We start from the raw sequence: 24,191 nt of genomic DNA, 5'->3' as shown, positions 1-24,191 counted from the left end.
GTGTAGGATTTATTGGCAGAAATTTTATATAATCCTGAATAGTCACCTAAAAGAAAGACATCGTTGTGTATTTATTACTAAAGAAGGGGCCCTTAATATCTACATAGTAGGCGGGTCTCCTTCATAGCGTCCGCCATGTTGCACTACTATGATTTTCACTGTAGCCAAGAATGGACAAAACAAACACTCATTTATACGCCACCTAAAGGCCATGTGGTTCTCCAACACACTTGGAAAGGGATGAGTGAGCGGAGGAGTGTTCGGTTGGATGCAACTAAATCCTACACACTGTTCCTTTAAGTCCTTTTCAGAGTTTTATTCAAATAAAGTGTTATAACACTTAATAGAAATGGCTAAAAATGCAGACTAAAATGGGCTCATTTCTTTTCACAGTGGCCACTGGCTTTCGCTGCATGCTCGGAGCTCCTGTCAACACAGTAGCTCAATTCTTTGGTTCCACAAAATGACTGCATTTATTTATTTTTGCTGAAGAGAATGGCTCTCTATAGTGGCCTGAAGCCACGGTCTGCATTGTCCTGAACACTCTCCATAACAAACATCCTTAGCTTGGTTACCAGCAATAGACAGGACAATAAATAGCTATTCCACACAATGAAATCCAACGGAAATAGCACTGAATGTATGCAATTTCACAGAGAGTCATTGGGAAAAATGCTAAATATAGCTTTGTCATGAAGGAGAGACGTGCATCGTTGGCGGGCTTGGCAGACTCAGTATGCAAGAACAATACTCAAACAGTGAGCCAGATATTGCTTCCGTCATCTGCAGTTTGAAACAGACAACCGTGGCATTATGTCCCATCAGCATCTGAACAAAAAGCAATTTCATACGCCACAAGTAAACAAAACCAGCATTCTAAAGCACACAGTTGGCAAGCCAGAGGAGATGGCTAGACAGGGTTTCTACAGCGACACCGTTTTACTCAAAGCACGTAAAGTATACTTTGACAGCTTCTGGAATGCATGTCATGACATTCATGTTAATTGTTTTCAGACATGTGCACATTTGTTTGTGGTGCCGACCTGCGGGCAGGGTGAAGGTCACCAAGTCAGTGAGGAAATAGCAGGTGAAGTCGCCCTTGCGCTGGTGAAGTGAGGCTGCCACCTCGCGACGGATCTGCTCCGTCAGCTCAGGACACACCATGGCTGGAATACACTTGGCTGCCTGTTGGGACACCTACAGAGAAGAGAGGATAAAGGGAAGGAAGTAAAATTTAAATATAAAAAGGGGTATGAGACAGAGGCTGGTAATTGAGCAATAGAATTTCTAAACAATACATACAAGAAAGGCTAATTAGTAAGAAAAGACGCAAAGAATATGACAGGCCAATCTCAGATATCCTGCAGTTTAAATATATTTCTGGCAATAAAGAAATAAAGAATGGTTGTATCAATTACAGTATTTTCTTTTGGCTTAGGTTTCTAATGGCTTCTGATTATGAATTGTGCGAGTATACAGTAAGAACAACGTGGCTTCAAGTTAAATTATTCTTCCAGCATACTGGACTCAGTGATCTGATCTAAATGTACCTTCACTAATCTATTCCAAATTGCCTCGAGGACAAGATGAGAAAAAGAAATGGATCTCAAGCAGATGTCAGCTTTGAAGCGTTTTTGGTGCCAGTGGTCAGTCACTGACCCCTCAGAAAAGAAAACAGGGCCAGTGACCGAGTGTGGGAGGAGAGGTGTGTACACAGATAATCTGGGATCACAGTGCTGACGGCAAGCAAGCAGCAATCAACACGGTACATGCACACTGCCCACACACACACACACAGAGTGAGCCTTCTTGTTACATAGACACACCAGGGAATGCACAGTTTCAACAAAATACTACCATTATTATTCGCAACATAAAATTAATGAACAGGAGCAGCTATCACAGAAGCACAGCGAGAGGAGTGTGGGTTTGAATTCCAGTCCCTTTCCTGTCTACAGACCCTTTGCCCTTGTGATTCCCCTTGGATGACCTCATTGGATGTTGAGATTAAGAGATTTCACAAGAAAACGCGACGACATCGCTGACCCAGAAACAAGTAGCACTGCAATCATACCCCTGTAATTCAAGGGTGTAATTTCTACCGTAGTACCTCAAATCTTTTTTTTAAAGCTAGTAAATAGTTTTAAATGATCCTACTCCAGCTTTATAATGAACACATTTGAGTGATGTATCACGCCTAATGACTGAGAAAAGACTAACATTTGGTATTTGATGAACAGAATGATCCACATTGACCTATCTACATGCACCGCTCTCCATCAGCCAATATACCTGCTGCAGGTGACTCCTGAAAGACTAACAATCATGTTGGTTGTCTCCACTGACCTCTGTGAGTAACACAGCCAGCATGTCCTGTCTCTGGAAGCGGATGGATAGGTGAACCAGCGTGAAGCCGTCATCAAATGCTGAGGGACGATTTAATAGACGCACCTCGTCTGATGTTAGCTGACGTGCAATGTCACCTCCCGATGACTTGTAGGCCTCCACAGCTGCCAGGTCACCTTCCACAACACCTTTCGAAACAAAGAGGGGGGAAAGGGGGTCACCGTAATTATTTTTCATTTTATACTTTTAAAAAAAATTTACCATTTGTCATAGAACCAATTAGGAGATTGCACCAAAACAACATTCTTCATTTAATTAGAAGCAACACTAGTCCAAATGTATAAGTGTTATTTTGTATGACGACTTTCAAACACAGAATTACCGGTAAAAGGATTTCTATCAATCAAAACATTCGAGAAGGAAAACAAAAAAGGAGCATCGGTTTACTTTTGATTGCATCATGCAGCTTAAATGATTGGACATTGGACATGTTAGCCACTGTGGTTAACAATCACACAATGACAGAAATGAGTTATCTTAAGAACAACCTTGTGCAGAGGACATTATGTGCTCAACCACTAAGTGCAACACAGTCGAGATCAGATCGTGCTTTATCTCTGTGGCAGCTGCAACAGCTCTGAGACTTCGCTGACTTTGAAGTCAAGGGGAAAACACCATGGGGGGGCCACATGTAATCTGTCAGTTATTATTTCCCCTGTTAATCTTTCGGTTTTCGATCGTAGCGGGAGGGTTGAAGGATGCGTTTGTCCGACAGGCGTTTGCTTTTCTTTACTTTTTTGACAAAAAATACAAATATCACTTATCTGGCAGGCGCTATTTAGCTTTACGTAACCAGCACAGAAAAGTGCTAATCTATTCACCAAGACAATAAAACTATAGAAACATTCGACTGTGTGCTCAGAAAACAGTATTTTGTTTTGAAAGGTATCATGGTAATAAGAACATCATTCTGGTGATCTTTCTCTTAAAAACACATGGACTACTTGGCTGTTCAACTGTGAACTTTAAAAGAAATGTCTCCATGAACTCAAACACATCTGATGCTCTGATCAAGACCACGGTTGATCCATTCTGTATTTTAAAATAATAGCAAAACACTGATCACAGTTAGCGGTTGTATGATCAGCTCAACACAACAAAAGTTTAGACGGTTTCAGCACTAGTGAGAAAAAGCCAACTTTATTATCGGTTGAAGGAGAATAAACTATTTTCAAATGTGTTATGACAGAATAAGATGAAATAAAACCAAACGCAAAGTGTAAATTAATTACAAAGCTACACTAAATTTCTCTTTCTAGCATGATACAGTAAATGCCAATGTGGTATTCTCTCGTACATTTGACAGCATTAAACACTGTTGAGCTTTTGTTCTTGCGTCAAAAGGACCACACACACACACACACACACACACACGCACACACACACAATGCTCAGCTGCATAATCTGTGTATGAGTGAGCCCGTGAGCGAGAGAGCGAGAGAGACACGGAGTGGGTGGAAGGACTCGCTGTGCCATGTGGAGCTGGCTAGCACTGTGAGATGAGGAGAGAAACTACACAATAGCAGAGCAGTGTGGTAGAGAGGGATCACAACCACTTTCCACAAAACACTCCATTAGTGTGGCCGTGCCTGTGGCCTTGCCGTCGGTACGGTACCCAGAGATCTTTTTAGAGAACACAAAAAAGGTGCAAATACGCAAACAGACGTACACTTAAAAACAGAGAGCACAGGGGATGGATCAGGCCAAGTGATGCTGGTCCTTTCCCTCCAAACAGTACATGTTCTTTTCTTTCAGTAATGTGGATTGTGGTTGGCTCTATCTCAGGAAACAACAACAAACATTACTTTCCTGCTCAACCAGCAATGTCAGGTTCTCCCTCATAGTTCAACAGATTGTTGGTAATAAAGTGAAAATGGTTTATAGTTGTTGGGATGTACTTTTCTTCTTTTTTTTTTGCAAACCAAAGTGCTTTTTCTGGTAGTAATCTAACGTCAAACTAAGCATGTCCGCAACCGGATTTAAAATAAGCCAACAGAAACAAGGTAAACCACACTGCTGACAACATCAAGCATAAGTAAATCCTCTGCCTTGTTATTTTACCCAGAATGCAAAGGTGAGCTTGTTACAGAGAAATTTGCCCGTTACTTTCTTTTTTAAAAAAAATCAAAACTAGAGACCATCTTGCGATGGGATTGGACCAGCCGCGAATCCAAATTGGACCAGAGACGTAAAGTGGAGGGGTCAATGGATGTGGTCCGGCGCCCTTGTGAGACCCCCACCGATCTTCAGACTCGGCCTTCAATTTAATCTCAATTTACACACTTGTAAAATGACGTGACTGCATCTTACATGGTGGCAATTGCAGAAAACAAGTTGGTCCACAGAAATATAAACACATGCCAAAGAGCTCAAAACAGCCTCCGTGGTAGTTACCTCTTCAATAGGAAACAATACAACCATTGCTGTGTCTGACTGACTACGGTGTGAGTATTTCTACACTTTCCGAAACAAATTGTTTTTGTTCTATTGTGGCATTGATTGTACCTAATGTGTGTGTTGCTTTGGACAAAAGCGATAAATGTAACAACAGTTGAACAATGCCTTTTGGCTAACACTGGCACATTTACAGTGATGGTAACCAATGTGCATTGACACCGGGCAACCCACTGGCCGCACAGTTTTAGAAAAGATAAGGGCAGAGGGCTGAAGGATGGATGGTATATGTGGTGGACCCGAAGATCTCAATCCCTATTTGATAGACAGCTTTAAAAGCAAATATCTTCAAGGATTTCCAAATTTACAAGAAAAGAAATGAATTAAATTAAAACAAAATGTTTTGATAATGTTATTCGTTACATCCATGCTTTCCTTGCACGGGTCTAGCCGCACATGTGATTAACACCATACGAGTTGATCTAGGGTCATCCACACTATAGGAGCAATGTTGCTATTTTTAGTGAAGGAAACTAGAGCATCCATCAGAAATATGAGGCCACTGTTTACAAACACTGGCGTCTATATTTCAGTGACAGGAAAACCGCCCTAGCAACAGAGGACAGACACAGTTGCGTCTCCTCAACACCAATGGGCTATGCACACACATCTGTGCCCTCTGAGACTGCAGCTGGGTCACATCTCATTCACTCACTATACTATGAGAATTAAAACCTGCCAGTCTACTATATTGTGAGCTTTAAATTGGGATATCAAATATTTGTTAAACCAACCGTGTGTATGTCTACTTGTGCTCTGAGAAACTGTAATGTTGTTGTTTTTTTATGCAATGAATTTGCTGGCAAATAGGTATTTCTGATATGGCTTTAATTAAAATGTTCCTTCAACGGACAATGGAGAAATGTCTGATCAGATAATGAAAGGTCATATTTCAATATGCTGAAAGAAATTAGACCCACACACACATCAGACAAGATGTGTGTGGGGACAAGCTACACAGATACGAGGGGATTCACCCTGTCTCATGCAGTAATAGACCCAGTGTGGGACCAGAAGCAAACGAACTTCGGTGATGTGTCTGACATTCAGACCCACTTATCTCTTTGCTTTAAGCAATGCAGCAGCATGAAAAACCGGATAACTGTTCATCACTGCAGCTGCTTCATTGGGATATCCAAATACATCTGTGGCTGTCAAATGTGTGCCGTCAGTGTGACACCGAAGAATTGCATGTCAAAGACACATAAGAAAAAAAGGCCTGGAGGTTTAGTGGGTGTGCTGGGCATCTCTATGTAGACATGGATAAAGGCAGGAGAAAGAGTGAGATAGTGGTGCGAGCGTGGAGCAAAAGAAACAATCACTGGTTGTTCTTAAAATGTTCATCCTACCTCCTACTCCACATTCACCAGTGGACAGTGTGGGTGGCTGGACACCGCTTGTGTAGGTTTTACACTGGCTGAATGCAAGGGATTTCTAAGCATTTACACTACAGGAGCATCAGGAGGACGCAAATCACCTCGACTTGCCTATAGATTAATAATAATAATGTTAACCAATTACCGTGCAGATGGTAAAACAGTATCAAGCAGTTACACAAATTCAGGGAATTCCCATTTCTCTTTTGGCCTGCCTTACATCATTCCGTTGACTCATTGCCCACCTTATTACGTAACAAAACACAAGGAGAACAAGTTGAATGCAATATAATAAATAATATTCTGGAAACTCACCAACACAGGCATTGAGGAACAGCCAATCAGTTCTTCTCATCCGGTTCTTAATCTGCTTCAGTTTTTTGAAGTCCACTTCCAGCTCCTCTTTGCTCCCAATCCCAGCCCCTGATGCCAGTTCAATCCTCTGAAAGTCCATGTTGACCTCTGACTCCCGTTTTGAGGTCGGGGGTGACCTCCTTTGGCTGCTGCTACAACCGACCAACCCACTTACCACACTCCCTACTCCTTGCCCGACCACGTGCCCAACAACGCCTCTCCTGTTGTCTCTGTCCTGCTCATTAAGTTTTAAAGAAGGTTCTTGGCTCTCAGACGCTGATGCCAGCTCGATGGGTTCAGCTAGCAGACTATTTGGCCGAGGGTGGTCACACACCACACACTTGAGTGCCTTGGCCCAGTTCTCGTAAGTGCAGGCAGTGCAGGTCCAGTGCTTTACATGAGTGTTGAGCCTGTTACGGTCATTATATTCCTCACAGGGGTCTGTAGTGGTGGCCAAGGGAGCAGGGCGGCATCCAGAGCCTGAGGTCTGGGGTGATTCTGTGGGGCTGCGTGGCTGCCGGGTATGATGTCTTTGATGGGTTGCATGTTGCCCATGCTGTTGCGCGTGTTGCCTCTGGCAAAGGCACTGGGTGCAACGGATTGCCCGAGGCCAGTTCAAGTAAGTGCACATGTGACACGACCACTTGCTACTAGTCTCCGGTACATCAGCGATGCGTACACGAGGTCGGGCACTGGAATCTGGACAAATAAGTAAGCTGGAGCCCCCCTGGGTTGGGCTGTTGCTGAGGCCAGCAGGGTCCCACTGGTGCAGACTGGCATCCAGTGCAGGGCTGCACTTGAAGGGCTCCTCAGTAATGATGGCACCCCCACTGGGCTTCTGAGCACGGCACATGGTGCACTTGATGGCTGATGGCCAGTTCTCGTATGTGCAGTATTCACAAGCCCACTTGGCAACCAGCTCGTTCATCGTCGCACCACCGCTGAAGGAGGTTGCCCGCCGTTCAGAGGGGTTCTCAGCTCGGCAGATCCACTCTCACACAGCAAGCAGCTCACTGGGGTATAGAGGGGAAAAAGACACTGGGTATTTTAGCAAACACTATTTAATGCTATGCCAAATAAACATATTAAACTAAACTAGATAATTCAAAACCAGATATATCTTGTAACTCAAAGACAAATTATTTTCATAGACAATATGATCAACAACACAATTGAGATAAATGTTCCTGCAATCACACTAGTAAATCTCTCCAATGTTGCACATATACAAAACCTAAACAAAGCATGCTTTATTACAGTTAGCTGTGCCACTTAGCCGTTGGGAGATTTACTGTCAAACACTTGCAAAAAAAAAATCAACAGTGCTGTTTGCTCTTGACCTAACACCAACTCGAAGCAAAAAAAAAAGGGGGGGGAGAGCAATGTTTACAGACCCACACAGCAGTGCCAGGAGGAAGACGCAGCCTGAATGTCCGCAGTTCTATTACAACCCGACACTGGCTTTAAAAACACATACAACAAGTTATACACACCGGGCCAATGTGCCCTACAACCGAGCTAGGTAACAGGAGACAAGGACATATGAAACCAGACCCCCAGCAGGGAGGCGCGTGACCGGTTAAGACACTTTAACGTTATCGATGCACCGACACTGAATTCGCCCCCCCAAAAAAAGCCAATCACCTAGCTACATATGAAAGTGAATCCTCCCCCAGTGCCACATTCTGAAGATTATTTACGAAAAATAAAGCCGATAAGATAAAGTTAACTCGCTGGGAGTTGGTTGCACTGCGCACCACACCTCTAAGTTTACCAACACATCAACACATTTGAGTGACACGATTCTTCCACAGTTGCAGGTTTTTGGAGGAGCTTTCCAACAAAATAAATAATAATAATAATAATAATATCTCCACGGAAACCGTACCCGTGTTTAACTGCGGTGACGTCTTCAACGTGTTTACTCGTGACTACTATCCAAGCAATTCGGCTGAAACACAGTGTTATGTGACATGTGTGCGTTTACGGTTAACTTTCCTGAACTAACAAACTATCTCCTGGTGCGCGTGAGCAGACCCGCGGACCGAGCCGTTTGTTATCTTACATGACAACCAGGCTGCCGTCGGTTCGGTTGCCAGCCAGGAATTGCAGCCAAAAGGCTAGCTGGCTGCCCGCTAACGTTACGGGATTATGTGTCCGTCCCCTGTCCGCCTGTCACCGTTTGAGAGGCCCTCGTCAACTCTGCAAGACATTCGGCTAAATCCTTACCGTTGCTTGTGTTTACACTCCGTTTCCCAGTGCAGCCAAAACAAATGGAGCTTCTCCGAGCTCCCCCACACACACTCTCCCCCCACCCCCCCCCCAAAGAGCAGAGAAACCCACTCCGGTCCGAACTCGGGCTTCTCTCACTTGGCCGACACTAACCGCATATTTACTTATTTGGGGCGCAGTTTACACGGCAGCGGAAGGTCCGTACATACCGCGGAGCAAGAACCCCCCTAGTCCCGTCCCTCGGGCATCTGATTTGACGCGTTATACCATTTTCATCCTTTTCCCTCGATTCCCAAACACCGAGCCGACGCGCTTTAATGGCGGCACAGGTTAGGGGAAGCAGCCGAGGCAGGGCAAAAAGATACACTACGAGGGGGAGATCTCTGGGCCGTGTTACAGTCAGAGGCAGGATCAGGATTTACCACCTGAATCCGCCAAGCAGTCTGATTGGTTGTTTTTTGTGCATGCCTTGCCACCGACCAATCAGAGTCTACGCTTCTCATTCCAACTGTTAAAAGGCTCAGCGAAAGCAAAACCTGCTCGACCATCACATAAATAACGACACGTTATGTTTATAGATTATGTTCTTTTAGGCGATGGGCCTAGTTAGTTAGAGTAAAAATATAGTATTATTTTTTAATTCGTGCATTGCAATGCACTGCATATTCAGCAAGCAGCCACATGGGATGCCCTCAAAAGGGATGAGGGGATGATGTCATCGTAAAAATACTGCAGCAAGCAGTCTGCAGTAATGCTTGACAGCTTGAGCAACAGTTCTCAGCGCAATTGTTATTATTGAAGGGCATATACGCAGTCCAAATTTAAAAAAATATTTTTTACCACAATACTTTACCAAGTCAAAATGTACGCATGGATATAACTCTTGTTTACAGGAAAGTGCATAGATACACATCCAAAATAAATGTATAAAATGTTATTTGTCTTTGGGATTAGCTAATTGTTGCTAGTTATTACACATTGTTACTAGTTATTGTCAATTGTTGCTCTCAAATTAACCTGCAAAAATATAAAATGACAAAAATAAGAGCATGATGTCAAATCATTTGCACATTAAGTGGCACATTTGCCACAATAAGAAAACAAAGGCTTGTCATATTACATATGCATGTCTCATTTATTATTCCCCAATTTAACAAATCTATTCTCTGTGCACGACCAAGCAAGTCCTTGATCTACTTTTGACAAGTACACACATTCAGATAAAAGCTGAGAAGTTTGAAGCTGTGCACTGGACTTTGTGCTTTCAGGGAGGTGTTGGTGTTGCAATAGTAAGAGTGCATGAGTGTATATATCTACTATGTTGGACCTTAAAGCTATAGGATACTAACAAGGTTAATCCTCTCACGTCTTTTACTAGTGGCCCTCAGCACCCTGTTGATTTTCATTCTGGTCGTCAAGTCAGGGTTACACCTGGGGACGCCAGAAAGAAAGATTTAAAAAGTAGTCTAGGAACTAAAGGCAAGGATTATGAGTAAGAACCAACATATTGCTGCTCTATACCACCACAACACTCAACTGAGACAAGCTTATACAGTAAGTGCTGTTTAAATGCTAGTGCTATCCCCACCTGTGTCTACTATACATTCATTATATATTTTTCTTATATTCCAGTACTCAAAGGAAACCAGATTCCTAACATATTTAATTTGCCATCTCTTTTAACATTGTGTGATTGTGTTACTCTGGGTGATTATAAAGTAACATTTTAGTTGCCAGTTCCCCAATAAGTGCTGCATTGGCATTACACATCCGGGCAAAAAAACATGACATACAAACAGGCCGCATAAATAAAGTGGAGCTTATTCACAAGGCAAAGCTTCTTCCACCACAAAATCATATGTGAGTGCAACTTGCTGATCAAGACATCTTCCATGACGTCCTCAGGACGTCCTCCATGTGCAGTGCAAATGTCTTTCCATGCTGAATATAACTGTCTAGAATTGACCAGTTCATGCGAGGGTGTCCTACATCCAGCACCAAATCAATCCACACCGTGTTACTTAGTTGTCTTCAAATGAGACAGCCGTTTAAAAGGTCGGTCATGTTCGTTATGATCACCATACCATTTCTGCCTTACAAGAAGTATCAGTTACTAAGCAGATCCCCTTTGACTTTACAGTTAAATTTCCAGTTTCAAATTATGAAGCAAGCAAAGTCACAGCTGCATCCGCGAGATACAGGTCCACTTAGAAGTCGTTAGTGAAAGTAAAAAGGGAAAATAGCTTTATACAAAACACCACATCATAGAAAGGGATGCATAAAGCTGCAGGACAAAAAAAAAGAAAAGAAAAAGAAGCAGCTAGAAATTGATTATTGCAAATACAACAGTTTGTTTTACTGTAGTTTACCTCTCAAGAGGGATCTGTGAATGTGTTCTGTGTGCAGATAGAAACTGACCTGAGTGGAAGGCACTGTATATTGAAGCATTGTCATGATGTCTTCATCACATTATCCAGGTCCATACTCGTGACATTGACCCAACCATGTCAGAATAAATGAGGTCTGCTGTCGACTATGCCAAGACCGGAAGGTGATCGTTTGCTCTCTGCTTCCAAAGTTACAATTCACACTCTACAGGGGGTATCAGCCTTCCATTATGACTTTAATAGAGAACAAGTCAGTGAGAAGTGAGCTCGAAGTGGTTATACGCTCACGGTCAGTAGTATTGGAGACAACCAACACTGTGAAGTGGAAGTAGCAGCCAGGTTTTTATATGACGAAGAACAGACAGATTTTTTTTTTTTTTAGTGGTAGCTCTCTGTGTTGCAGCAGCAGAAGGGACCATAAGCATCTGGTTAGTAAAGCTACAGTACATTGTGTTTGCCCCTGTGAGCTCCGTACAGCAGACAAAAGCTGAGAGGAATTTTGCTCAGGGTCGAAGAGGACTACTCAAGTGGCACAACATGACAGCATTGGTATAGCACAATAATAAAGAAATCTTAAATTTTGTTAAGTGCAGCAAAGCGCATACAATTTCAGTGTTAACCGAGAGGAACAAGACATTGAGATTCTTGTCAATCAAATTAGATTAACTAATAATCTGACAAAATATATATATGTATATATAAAGCACCCATTTTTGAAGTGGCAGAATAAATCTTGCTTGAAATCTATTCTTCATCATTTAAATAGGCAATTGTATGACTGATTAAAGAATGTGGAGCATAGGGGGAAAATCTAATAAATCCCAAATCAAATGAGAGAAATGTGCATGTTAAAAAGTAATTCTAGTTACATATATAGATCTCTTTAAGAAGAACAAAAGCTAACGACCATTTACTTCTTTTAAAAAAAAGTTTGAAGGCTGCAGAACATTCTCCATTTGCTTTTCTTAGATGATATAAGAAGGCAAAAATAATAGTGCAAGATGCAAGAGTGGGTGCTCAGAGTTGGTGATGCAAAAGTGAAACAAAAAGATACAGAAGAAAGCGTGGAGCAGGGCCTGTCTTAGGGAGCCGAAACACCCACACTGACCCTATTCCAAAAAGAAGAAAAAGGAAAACAGACCACTTGACCCTCCAATGAGACACACTCGTTAAGCCTGCGAAGCCTAGCAACGTTTCCCCTTAAAATGGAGATCAGACTAAGACAATAAACACTCACAGCGAGACACCAACTGTGCATGCCTTTCACTTTCAGGACTGGCACTTTTGTCTATCTTTGATTGCTTAAGATGCCCACCTCTCGAAGTGCGTCACTTATTCATGTCCCATACACACCCTGTGGCATGTTTCTATGTGGCCTGTGAGCCACGAGCGTCCCCGTCCGGACCGAGGGCAGCTGGCCGGCCTTGTGCTAAACCGCTGGTGGAGACCATTGGCAGATGGCCGGCTTCACTCACCAAGTTCTCATATTCGCTACTGTCCTCATCTTCGTCTTCATCCTCATCTTCTTCGTCGTCGTCGTCTTCCTGCCCTGCGGCCTGTCTGTCTAACGAGTCAGAGCTTGATCCGTCACCATTGCCAAGGTACGGGGTGCTGGGAGTGGTAACAGGATTAGAGCTGGCGGTGAGGCCCAGGCCCATTCCCAGTGGGCCAGGCATAGGGTGTCCCGGAGAGCCCACAGCTTGGGGCCGGGGCAGTAGAGCAGCACTGGTAGTTGGGGAAGAAGAGGAGGGCAGAGAGTCCCCCTGGGCCAACAGGTCAGAATATGATGGCGGGTTAGGTGAGGTACTGGGCCGCTCAGGAGCAGAGGGGGTTTGGAAAGCTATTCTGGAAAGAGGGGACGCATCAGAAGGTTCCGTGTTCTCCTCTGGAGTTGGATGGGAGTCTGCATTTTGGGCCTCAAGGAGCCCTGTAGAGCAGAGAGAAAGATGCAACTGGTAAAAAGGGTCAAGCAAGTGGACATTTTTGCAAAATGTTAGGACATAAGATCTGAGGGAATAAACTTGACTGGTTGACTGATCACATCATTCAAAAAAGGACTGAGGAAAAGAACAGAAACGTAATACTTATACCAGTTTATATTCAAAACCTGCACACATTTGACATTTTAGGACACAATTCTAGTTCATTGAATCCAAAACAGGCACCTACTTCTCTCCTCTTCTGCCGTCTTGCGTTTCCTGAGAGCAATTTGTTGTTTGAGTTTGTTCACATCCTCTTGAATGTTCTCTTTCACACGCTCACTTTGTTCTACCTCCCCACACACGGCCTGAAAAGAAGACAAACCGGTACAAAATTAAAGTCATCTGGAGAGGAAACTATTTTGCTGCGTGTCTTCCACCAAGCTATCCAATATCCAGCTCACCTGCAGTTTATCTTGTAGTGCACTGTAGACTTGGTATATTGTGCGGATATCCTTCATGACACCATCTTTGTCAAAGAATTCGGCCCTGTGAATATATTTGCCAATATCCATTACATTATTCAAGACATAAAATACAACATCACACAGTACGAGTTCCCCTAGCATGTTCGTCAAAATGCATTAGAGCAGTAAAGGAGTGTCGTGGTTAAATTATGGATGCCTTCTATGTCATAAATTAAACATATGCCACTGACTGACACACAAAGAAGTGTGAAAACAAAGTGATCTTATCAGAAGCTAGAGAGACAGCTCTGGTTAAACCCCTTGCAGTAAAGATCACACTGACACGCAGTAGTAAACTCTTCTATTACAGACACAGCGGCTCCAAGTTTAAAACACAAAGACTCAAAAATACATGCGTCTGCAGATCGGGTCCAGTCTACATCAAGGACATGGTAAAACCGTACACCCCAGCTCGTTCACTTCGCTCGGCTTCTGCCAATCGGCTCGTAGCTCCGTCACTTCGAGCTAAACACTCAACAAAGTCACGACTGTTTTTGCTGTCCTGGCTCCTCATTGGTGGAATGAGCTCCCCATTGACATCAGGACAGCAGAAAGTCTCTACACCTTCCTTCGCAAACTAAAACACATATTTTCCGACTGTACCTTGAATAGGGAAGGTAGCGCCGTAGTAGCACTTTAGTAGCACTTAAATGGCTCTTACTGATAGCACTTTGTAGTTTAACTTTATTGAAGAAATTGTACTTTCTTGATTCTTGTTGTTCTGAGTTGTACTCATGGTTGAATGCACTTATTGTAAGTCGCTTTGGATAAAAGCGTCAGCTAAATGACATGTAATGTACTGTAATGTAATGTAACATCGGTGCAGTGCAAAGAGAAAGCCGAGAGCCTGAATCTTACCCATGCTCTTTGATGACCTGGGTGTAGTTGATTGAGGTGTTGGGCACTGAGGAGACTTTGTATTCCTGCTGGCTCGTGTTGCCAAGGTTTGGGATTGTGAGGGTGATCCTCTGGTTGTACCTACTGGGAAGAGATGACCAATTAGCTCTGTTAAAAATCTTTTTCAGAAAATAACTACACACGTTTTTCTTCTCTCTTCCTGTAAATCATGTATGCACAATGTTTTTCAGGTTTGAACTTTTCATACCCGTTTAAAATAGTAATAAGAATAAGAAGCTACTAAACTAATAGTAAAATTAGGGATGCACCAATATTACTTTTCTCTCCCCAACTCCAAGGTTATCTTCTGATAATTCCCAATCCCATACCAGTGCTCTAGTTTACTTTAGTAATTGTAAAATCTGTACACGTCACAGAATGGAATTCATTGGGATCGCTTCCATGTGGGACGACATAAGGCCAGGGACTGAATGACTGTGACTGACACACTAAAGGACGATGATCAGCGTTGAGCATCCATGTACATAAAGAACTTCAAGACACAATAAATCTGCCTCTATGTAACTCAAAAGCCTAGACAAGAGTAAATATACAGTAGTTTGACATTTGACATTGACCATAAATATGTGTTTGCTCATGCTCAACATGCAGTTATTACCTGTGGTGAGGTCTAAAGAGCACATACTCCAGAGCGTGCGTGGAGCTGTTGGCGGTGGAGATGAAGCTGAAAAGGAGGAAGACGAGGTCGGGCACCCCGAGCAGCTCAGTCAGCTGTTTGTGGATGATCTGTTCCCTGAACGACATCTGCTGCTGCGTGTTCCTCCGGAACCGGTACCAACCAATAACGTTCTACACGGACCAAGAAACAACTCTTTTTAAATGTGTTCATTTCAGTCACGTCTCATGTGACAAGGACATGGCCGACTAAATTTAGGATGTGGAACAATACTGACACGAATAATTATGAAACCTCTACAGCTACTTATTGAAATACTTCAATGAGAAAACATAAATAAAAAAAATTTAAAAAAACATTTTGTTGTATAAAGTAATGTATCCTATATTGATCCATTTCCTGTGGTTACAGGTCGGCCACTCTCTCCATGAGCTACAGCCGCTCTAAAAAAATAAAATTATATTTGAAGCCAAAACTGTTGAAATTAGGACTTTGAAAGCAATTTCCAAACAGCTAAACCATCTAATTTATATCTTGAGATACTCTGGTCAATCACGCCTTTAGTTAGCAAACACTCATTAGTAAAAAAAAAATCTAGAATAAAAACTTAAACGAAAATGTAAAAAACTACATTTACGTCTGATTTCTAAGGATTCAGGTTATTGTCGCCTTGATTTAAATGCATTACTGACATGTTACAGGACATCAGACACCATGCATGATGAAATGACAATTAAAAAAAAAGAAAATCACTCACTTTCCGCCTATCTTTAAGAATGCTGTTGAGATTTTCTTCATTGAGTTTTCCTGCGTAGTCATAAAAGCTGATGAGGGAAAAAAAGAAACAAACAAGTAAGTTCAAAAGTATTCAACATGTTCCTACTCTTACTCTGCATTGGCCTAATTATTTTACCCAATCTTGTCAAAGGGGGCCATCTACTGTCCAATGTCAAAACGCATGTATGGCAAGAAAGCATCCATTGAAAGGGTCAGTATATTTACAATGACCTAAATCTAAGACGCCACAAGCTACTCTGCACAAAGGCCCTTTTTATTGAGGGGAAAACAATGCTAATACATGCCTTGAACTCTTGGGCTCTCTACATGCATTACACAACAATTAACTCTTGTAAAATACCCCTTAAATCTACCTTCCCTTGTTATGCCTGTGTTACAACAGTATGTCTGGTTTTCTAAAAAACCAGACATGCGTCTCCCCAAAGCAGTGTCTGTTCTATAATCGTTCAATAACATGGTTACATTTTGGCAACATGTACAATGATGATAATAGTAGCTGTTTGGAAATGAAAATCTCATATCTTACCTAAATAACTTTGCACAAGGATCATGGTTATGAATTTCTGTTGGGAACAAATAAGACAGATGTTTCAGTTATATAGCATCATATATGCAAAATATTTAAAAAGACATGAGCTAAAGTGTAGCCCCACACCTAAAAATAAATAACTGAGTACTAGAACCTGCTGTCATTCGCATAGGTATCTTTACCATATTCATGAAGAAACCTGAAATTGATATGGCCAAAGGATTAGGTGACCTTAAAGCCACACAAAAACATTAAAACGCAAAGCTATTTCAGTTGTTTTTGTTTACAATACAAAATACCAAAGCAGAGTCTAAAGCAGAAGGATAAGTGGTGAGCTTATCACCAAGAAGAGCTGCTTATTGGCATAATTTCTTTGCCAGTTACATTTCACTTTCAGGTGCATAAAAGGCATTTACTCGTGGGACTCAATGGGTGAAGGAGAGATTCATGAAGCAAAAAATACCAAGCAATCCACACCACTGAAAAATATATATAATCCATTATTGATATCTTTTTGTTTTTGTTTCCCAGCTTCTTTAAATGTCCCGTTATAACCAGCATGGCCAACAAGAACTGTTTAAGTTTAAGTTAAGTTAATCGCCTATAAATCAGATATATTAGACATCTGCACACCAATACAGGTGTTTTAAATCATGGCTTCTCCGGTTAAAGTTGCCCAAAGCTATTCTGGGAAATACAGGATGTCGTCAAAATGTATGTACTTAAATGATGAAAGTTGTCCTATTATATGCCACAAACAGGGGAGTGGGGAAGATGTCAACTAAAGCAGTCTGTACGCACCTACATAGTTTTGGGAAGAGCTCTTAACAAATAAAATAAGTGAGAACACAAAGACAAAGTGCCTTTTACACAACTTGTGAGACTTAAGGCCGGCCTTTTTGGAAAATGGTGCAAAATGACTGTGCTATGCTAAAGGCCAGCAGCAGTTTTGACTTCTCGTAGCAGAGAATGCATCTGTGTTATTAGTAACATTAACAATGGTTCTGTCCTATTTAAGTTTCACACTGAATGGTATTCAGCCATCATTCATTGTATTTCTATACATGTGCTTTTTCTGTTATGACATAAAGAAGGCTATTATAGTGTAATCCTGTGAACAGTCTCTTCATGCTATCATAGACCTGTGTGTGTCTGTTACAAGGCTTACCTACTACCTGGACCGATTCTGCAGTGCTGATCTGTGTGTCACTGATGCTGACAGTCTCTTCTTGCCTTACATCTCCTAATAGGAAGCCCTCCTGTGCAAACACATGTTGACCAAACTGTGGTTAGGGCACTAATGTAGACCTGAAACGAGTATTCAGTTAGATCAACAAAAGAATAAAACATCAACATGTTTGTCCTTTAATTGTTGTATTCTCAATAAATTAAAATTAAAAAGCCAAACATTATCTTGTAGCAGATGGATAATTATGTAATGTTGAGTGCATACAGAACAACAATAGTTGTGTCCGAATCACTTAATCATAATCAAAACTTTCCTTCGTGCAACATAATGTAGTAAATGTACTATTTACTATACAGCAGCGCTGCCTTGCTCTTGTTTCGGTCTTGAATGCAGACGAACTTGTTGTCGGTAGCTATCCACCTGTCCAAGATAGACTTGTTTCCAGTCTGGCATGTAAACAACGCTGTTGTGGTTATTTCAAAAGCTTTATTTCCCAAACGACCACTACAAAGGATGTATCATCGATCGCGTTACTATAACGAGCACGCCAAAAGAATAACAACATTGAAATATATATATTTTTGCCCATGTCAAACACTTTATTAGTCGGTGTTATTGACTTAGCAACTGACATTAGCAACGTGGTTAAGAAGCTAATCTAGCAATGTGCTAACAACCAAAACAAAAAAAAGATGTCGTGCGACCCAGTTATGAAATTAACTCCGTTGACATCACCTCATACCATTGAAGACACACACTGATATCACACGACAGGTCGAAGTGTCGACGTGAGCAGCACGGAACTCACTTGACTTGGCAGCTAGCTAACATGCTAAGTAGCTAACTACTATGTATTTCCTGGAACTCAAACGTTCCCCAACAGCATTTTCCAGGTTAATACAGCACATATTCCTATACATATAACTATTTACAGGTCACGTGCGGCTGTAACACACGGGATCATTAAACCACCAGTTCGCCTTCTTGTGTCTGTAGCTACACAGTGTGGTTAAACCTGCCCGGTAAATAGACGGAACCGATGATGACACTGGGAAACAACACAAACTAAAGGTGTTGATGGGCGACCAGACACACCGCCGAGCTGCGCACACTCCCGCTACCATCCTAACAGTTCGTCAACGTAACGTTTCATACTTACATGATCTGAGTTGCTGTTGGCGCTGTGATAACACACAGAACTAAAAGTATAACCTGAAATGGATGCCGCCATGATGGAAACATCCCGATGACGCCCCCCACCCCCACACGTTCCAGTCACACTCCTCAACTCGCAGTGTCTTATGGGAAATGTAGGCGAGGACAGGGCGACGACTCGCAAGCCATCATGGAAGTCGGTGCCGAAAGCGTGGACGTGAAACGTGGAAATATCTCGGACCCAGAGGACGACAGCTGCTCGGACACCGATTTTGAACCTTCAAAACTCGGAACGAAAGAATAGTAAGCTGTTAACGGGAGTCGGTCGTGTTGTGATTCGTCACTAACGTTGACTTACGACCATGGTGGTTGGTTATTCTTGCTAGCAACAGAGCCTCTTATCGTTGACACGTCCTGCATGTGGTGTTGAGAGCAACAATAAAGTTGTATTGTTTGCTTGAAAACTAACCTAGTTCGGCTAGACAGTCAGTTTATCGTTAAATTGAGAAATGTGTGGCCTCTGTCTGTTTAGAGAATATTTAGAGTTGTCATTATAGCTAGCTAGTATCTGAGCTTCCTGTAACCGTTACATTTACATTGGTGGTGTTTTCTACGTGCTTGTGAGACAATAACATGACATATGTATATAACCTCAATCCACAATTTATATAAACTTGAATCAAGCTACTTCCGTTTATATTTGCGCCACACTCTTTTATAGCAACGTGTCATCTGTGCTCATAGTATATATTTGTATTATAACTAATTGTCAGTGACTTTTGTTCTGCAGTTGGGAAGATGCATATCAAAAAGAACTTGAGACATTCGCAGACATTGGGGATGTTGGTGAGATATGGTAATCCTATTCATATACCATGCTGTATGTCCACTGGTTATTACAGTATGAGTACTTTTCATGTCAAAATGTGATGATTTATAATAAGAGATTTGTTCAATGCAGTATTATTGCTTTCTGACAGAAGCCTGTCTCGTTACTGAAGTCTGTGTTTCCATCATCTTTTGAGGTTTGGTGAGGAGAGCATGAGCCGTGTGCTGCGATGGATGGACAAAGCTCAGATCCCAGCAGATGCTGCCATTCTTGACATTGGCACTGGAAACGGAGCCTTTTTAGTTGAACTGGTGCGAACATTTTGACAATAATATTATGTTTTCTTTTATTCACTCCACTTCACCACTATCACAACCAGATCATTTAAACATAACAACATCTGTGGATTATCCAGGTTAATGACGATATTAATGGATGCTCAATTTATTTTTTGTTAGATTCTTTTTCAAAGATTAGAAAGCAACAATCCAAATGCCTTCCATCTCCATTGTATTGGGATAATGATGATAGAAGTCTCAGCAATCTCAAAACTCAGCCAAATAAATTCAGCATGACTAAAACCATTACAGGTTTAGTGCAACATATGGTTGTTATTTAGGTGGTCTGAGTAAGTTTGTAAAGACAGCTAGGTTTACTTTGATGTCAACAAATTACTTTAACTTTTTTAAGACATTCTTTAAAAAGTTATGAGCTTAGCTCTTCCTGTGCTTTGTTTTTTGTGTGTCAAGGCTAAACACGGATGCAGGAATCTGACTGGTATAGATTATTCTCCAGCGTCTGTAGACTTGGCCAGAAATGTTCTGCAGGCGGAGGACTTGACGAATGTCACTGTAAAGGTGGGTTTGGTTTTTTTTGTCATGAAAACTTTCATTGCTTCTCAGTTAATTCACTAACTGATACACGTATTACAACATGTAGCTGATATAATTTACATGTTGTATTGATCCTGTGTGTACTAACAGCATGAATCCACATGTTCTGCAAACTTGATTGCTGCGATGTAATATTTGCATGTACTTGGTGGATCTTGTGCAATGCACAAATCAGCCATTGATACAAATTATATCCCCTCTGTTCCTCAATGCCGATAATACAACATGGCTTTCAGCATACTCAGAGCCGGCCTGGGACGGTCAGAGGGAACTCTCCTGTGTTTACTATGTGGTAGAGTTGGAGAGGGAGAAGGCCCTGAATGTGGTGGAAGTCTGCCCACCATTCAGATTAAACCACCTGAAACGAATTGGCAGGATGTAACACATCTTCTGACATGTATATGCAAAAAAAACAAGTTATAAATGCATGGTCGGTCTGTAAGGGATGTGGTGAGTGAGTTTTCCTCTCCTGTGTGCAAAGTAGAGTTGCATATATGTTATGTGCATCACACGGCTGTGACCTTGTGTGCTTTGCTTGGACAGAAAGCCTTCTCCTGAAGTCAATATTGATTTGAGCTGGACAGGGGGAGCACAGTGCGTGTGTGTGTGTGTGAGAGAGAAATATTATGTTGGTATTTTTTTAATACTGCAGATTGCCAAAATAATTAGTGTGAATGTGTAGCCTTGAATGGAGTTTAAACCACATGGTAAAATGTGGGGGCTTCTTCAACAGGTCTTACCTTAAAGGTATTTATGTCGAGCCCTGTCTGCCTTTACATTAGTCATTATGTTTCCTTTATGCATTCTTTCGACATCATCCCAGATTTCTTTCATTATACGGACTCACACCCAAATGTAAGTGATCAGTTGCAACAATATATAGACTCCAGTGAGTCCCTTGATCATCATATTTCACGCATTTTGTGACCCCTGGTTTGTGTGTGTGTGTGGCTCTTGAGCTCTCCCCAGAGGTCTGGTGTTCTCTGCCCTCATAAAGGGCTCCTTTCACTGCTGGTATGGTAGGTCAGCAACCTCTGCAGAATGAACTGCTGTCATGTCGGCAGTTGGAGTTCAGTTTTATAGTTAAACCGTGAGGTGTAACACATTTCATCTTTGTTGACGCTGAAAGATATCTTCTGCAAACTATATAGTTTACCCCGCAGCTAAAGAGTCAGACTAAAGCATGCGGCATCATGTGTGCTGTAGGGTTGATCACAGAAAAACTTTTCCTTAACTGCTGACTTTTTTTGTGTGTGTTTTAGGAGATGGATTTCTTGAACTGCCACGGTGAGCTAAAGGGTTTTGATGTCTGCATCGACAAAGGCACATTCGATGCAATAAGCTTAAACCCGGAAAGCTCTAAGGAGGACAAAAAAATGTATGTCCAAGTTCTAAAAGATGCTCTCAAGGACAAAGGGTTCTTCGCTATAACTTCCTGTAACTGGACAAAAGAGCAGCTGCTAGACCGATTTATTGAAGGTGAGGGGAAACACTTGGTCGGATCATTTATTTTTTTAATGATTCTGTTGAATTTTGCTCTACCTGTATTGTGTTTTTTACATTGACTGATCCACACACGCATACGTACATACTGGGTAACATTCAAGTAATATATTTATATTTTGATAATTTAATCCTTCAGGAAATTTAAATATTAATTAAATTAAAGTTTATCTTGTGCTACAGTACAATATGGTTCGCTATTTCGTAGTTGTTGCCAAATACCTAGCTGCCTGAAGGGGAAAACTCAAAACAAATCTAAATATATAATTTTATTTGCTCGTAATGTTTAAGGTTCCCTGAGGAGTTGGTGACCTCTCGTTGCACTCTGAAGCTGTTTTTCTATGAGCAGGTCCCCGCTTTGTTTCTCTCAAGCACGTTGATGAGGACGCACATGTCACCTGTATCCAGGTGGAGCACTGCACAGTTCTGCCAATGGTTTCACACTGTTTCACTGATCTACAGGTGGTGGTAACGCGCCAACATATTCAGCAATACTCCAACCAGGACAGGGAAAAAGACTTAACTAGTCAATTATTTACAGCCATGTTTGCAAGTTAGTCTTTCTTCCTGGATTTTAAATCTAAAAGAAATGTGGCTTTGCTAATGTTTTATTAGAAAGGAAAAACATGAACTACTTTTGACATGTTTGTTAGAGCTCGAGGCTATACACAATGGGTTTCGGTGAGACTGAATGTAAACATGACTTGTGGTTTACAAGACTCCATGGGGCATCTTGTGGATATGTGCAATAATCTAAATGTATTATGACGATGAGAAAACAGTTTTGTCGTGAGACCCCCGCCTCCCCCCGAGTCAATAACACAGGCACAGTTCCACAACTGCGTCCGCAGTTAGCTGGCAGGTTGTGAAAGTTAAAGCAACAACAGCCTTGTGAAGTCAGAATTTCGGCAAGCTTCCATGAGCCGTCACTACTCTACGTGCAGTCCCTCTGGAGAGCCTGCAGGGGGCTTGCAGGGCTCCAAGATCTCATCTTTCACATTGACAGGCTGTCTTTACAAGGCCCCAGGAAGAGCCACAGATGGTGCAGGGACAGCTCTTGACTCGTAGTTCTTCTCCTAACCCTCTGGGGCTATCATCAACCAGAAAATCTTCCTGGCATCTGTGTTTAAGGAGACATGTTGATTTTCTAGTTTATTAACCTGCACATCTTATTTTATTTTGCCTCACAGGATTTGAGTTTGTCGAGGAGTTGCCGACACCAAGCTTCCAATTTGGAGGCAAGAAGGGCAACAGTGTGACGGCCCTCATCTTCAAGCGAATACATTGAAATTAGAGGATAATTGTATTCTTCTTTTTTTTTTCTGTTTATCACAGGAAATCATAATAACTGTACATACTTTTTTATAACAATACTTGATTCACTTTTAAAAGGTATGTGTAATGATGCAGGCATACAGAGTAAGAGTGGAATTCTCTTGAAATAAATATATTTTTTCTTTTGTTGCTGCCATATTATCTTGCCTTGATCCATAGTGTGATAGCAACCTGTTACATCTATATGAAATTGTTCAGTAATCTTTGCGACACTGTTACTGAGACGATTAAGATGTACAGTTGAATAATGGATCATTTGAAATGCACTCGCATGGAACCTTTTACCTCTGAATAACAAGTTATCTCTGACCTTTGACGTAACGTGGGTCCGCCATGTCTTGCGGCATCGAGAGACTTTCACATGTGAAGTCCTCGCCCTTGTGCAGAGTTCAGCCACACGATTATTCGGTCTCTGTTTGGTTTTTAGCCTGGAGGCTTAAATGTCTTCTGTATTCGTTTCACAAAGGGGCTAGAAGTGAAGGGGGATATACACAACAATTTGCACTGAAATCTTTTTTTCCCCCCTTCCATAAATCATCTTAAAGCCCCTCAGTTTACTTTACGAGGACCCTGTTGAGTGTCCTGACCCACAGTTTGAAAACCTCTGTTCTGTCTCACTAAATAATTAATTACATCCATCTTTCATGCCGTGGGGAAGATAGCCTGTATCGAATTGGCTCAACTGGAAACCAGCATAACTTGGGGTCCTGAAGACCCTGATTAAGAATTTCTGACAGAATAAATAAACAAGAGGTCATGCTTTCTTTGCAA

The 24,191-nt window shown here is 41.8% G+C and overlaps 3 protein-coding genes across 10 annotated transcripts in view; 1 reads left to right on the top strand and 2 right to left on the bottom strand.

Moving 5' to 3' along the window:
• zranb1b (zinc finger, RAN-binding domain containing 1b) overlaps nt 1-12,792 on the bottom strand; it is a 20,434-nt gene extending 7,642 nt beyond the window's left edge. The window contains exons 1-4 of one of the 7 annotated variants that reach the window (XM_034552411.1): nt 12,685-12,792; nt 6,552-7,603; nt 2,347-2,534; nt 1,044-1,197 (exon numbers count right to left, since the gene is read on the bottom strand). In XM_034552411.1, coding sequence (XP_034408302.1) covers nt 1,044-1,197; nt 2,347-2,534; nt 6,552-7,518 — 1,309 coding nt within the window. In that variant the 5' untranslated portion in view covers nt 7,519-7,603; nt 12,685-12,792. Of the gene's footprint in view, nt 1-1,043; nt 1,198-2,346; nt 2,535-6,551; nt 7,604-7,984; nt 8,426-8,478; nt 8,798-8,819; nt 9,228-12,684 lie in introns of those variants that run through there. The other 6 variants (XM_034552409.1, XM_034552415.1, XM_034552410.1 and 3 more) reach the window with 6 other exon arrangements.
• On the bottom strand, nt 9,931-19,150 carry abraxas2 (abraxas 2, BRISC complex subunit). 2 transcript variants are annotated; one of them, XM_034552416.1, is made up of 9 exons: nt 18,865-19,150; nt 17,685-17,775; nt 16,514-16,550; nt 15,947-16,013; nt 15,172-15,362; nt 14,514-14,636; nt 13,593-13,677; nt 13,379-13,496; nt 9,931-13,136 (listed from the first exon to the last, which is right to left on the bottom strand). In XM_034552416.1, the coding sequence occupies exons 1-9, from the start codon at nt 18,934-18,936 to the stop codon at nt 12,577-12,579; spliced, it is 1,344 nt and encodes a 447-aa protein (XP_034408307.1). In that variant the 5' UTR covers nt 18,937-19,150; the 3' UTR covers nt 9,931-12,576. The 2 variants fall into 2 exon arrangements, with proteins under 2 accessions (XP_034408307.1, XP_034408308.1); XM_034552417.1 differs by having other exon boundaries at nt 14,514-14,633; nt 18,865-18,988.
• Nucleotides 18,937-24,191, top strand: eef1akmt2 (EEF1A lysine methyltransferase 2). Its single transcript, XM_034552418.1, has 6 exons — nt 18,937-19,163; nt 19,651-19,716; nt 19,886-20,000; nt 20,439-20,546; nt 21,845-22,061; nt 23,276-24,191. Exons 1-6 carry the CDS (start codon nt 18,952-18,954, stop codon nt 23,371-23,373), a joined length of 816 nt encoding a protein of 271 aa, XP_034408309.1. The 5' UTR covers nt 18,937-18,951; the 3' UTR covers nt 23,374-24,191.

Source organism: Cyclopterus lumpus, chromosome 15, assembly GCF_009769545.1.
Source record: "Cyclopterus lumpus isolate fCycLum1 chromosome 15, fCycLum1.pri, whole genome shotgun sequence".
Lineage (NCBI taxonomy): Eukaryota > Metazoa > Chordata > Actinopteri > Perciformes > Cyclopteridae > Cyclopterus > Cyclopterus lumpus.
Note: the sequence above shows the minus strand (reverse complement) of the source record. Positions and strands in the feature narration are given on the sequence as shown.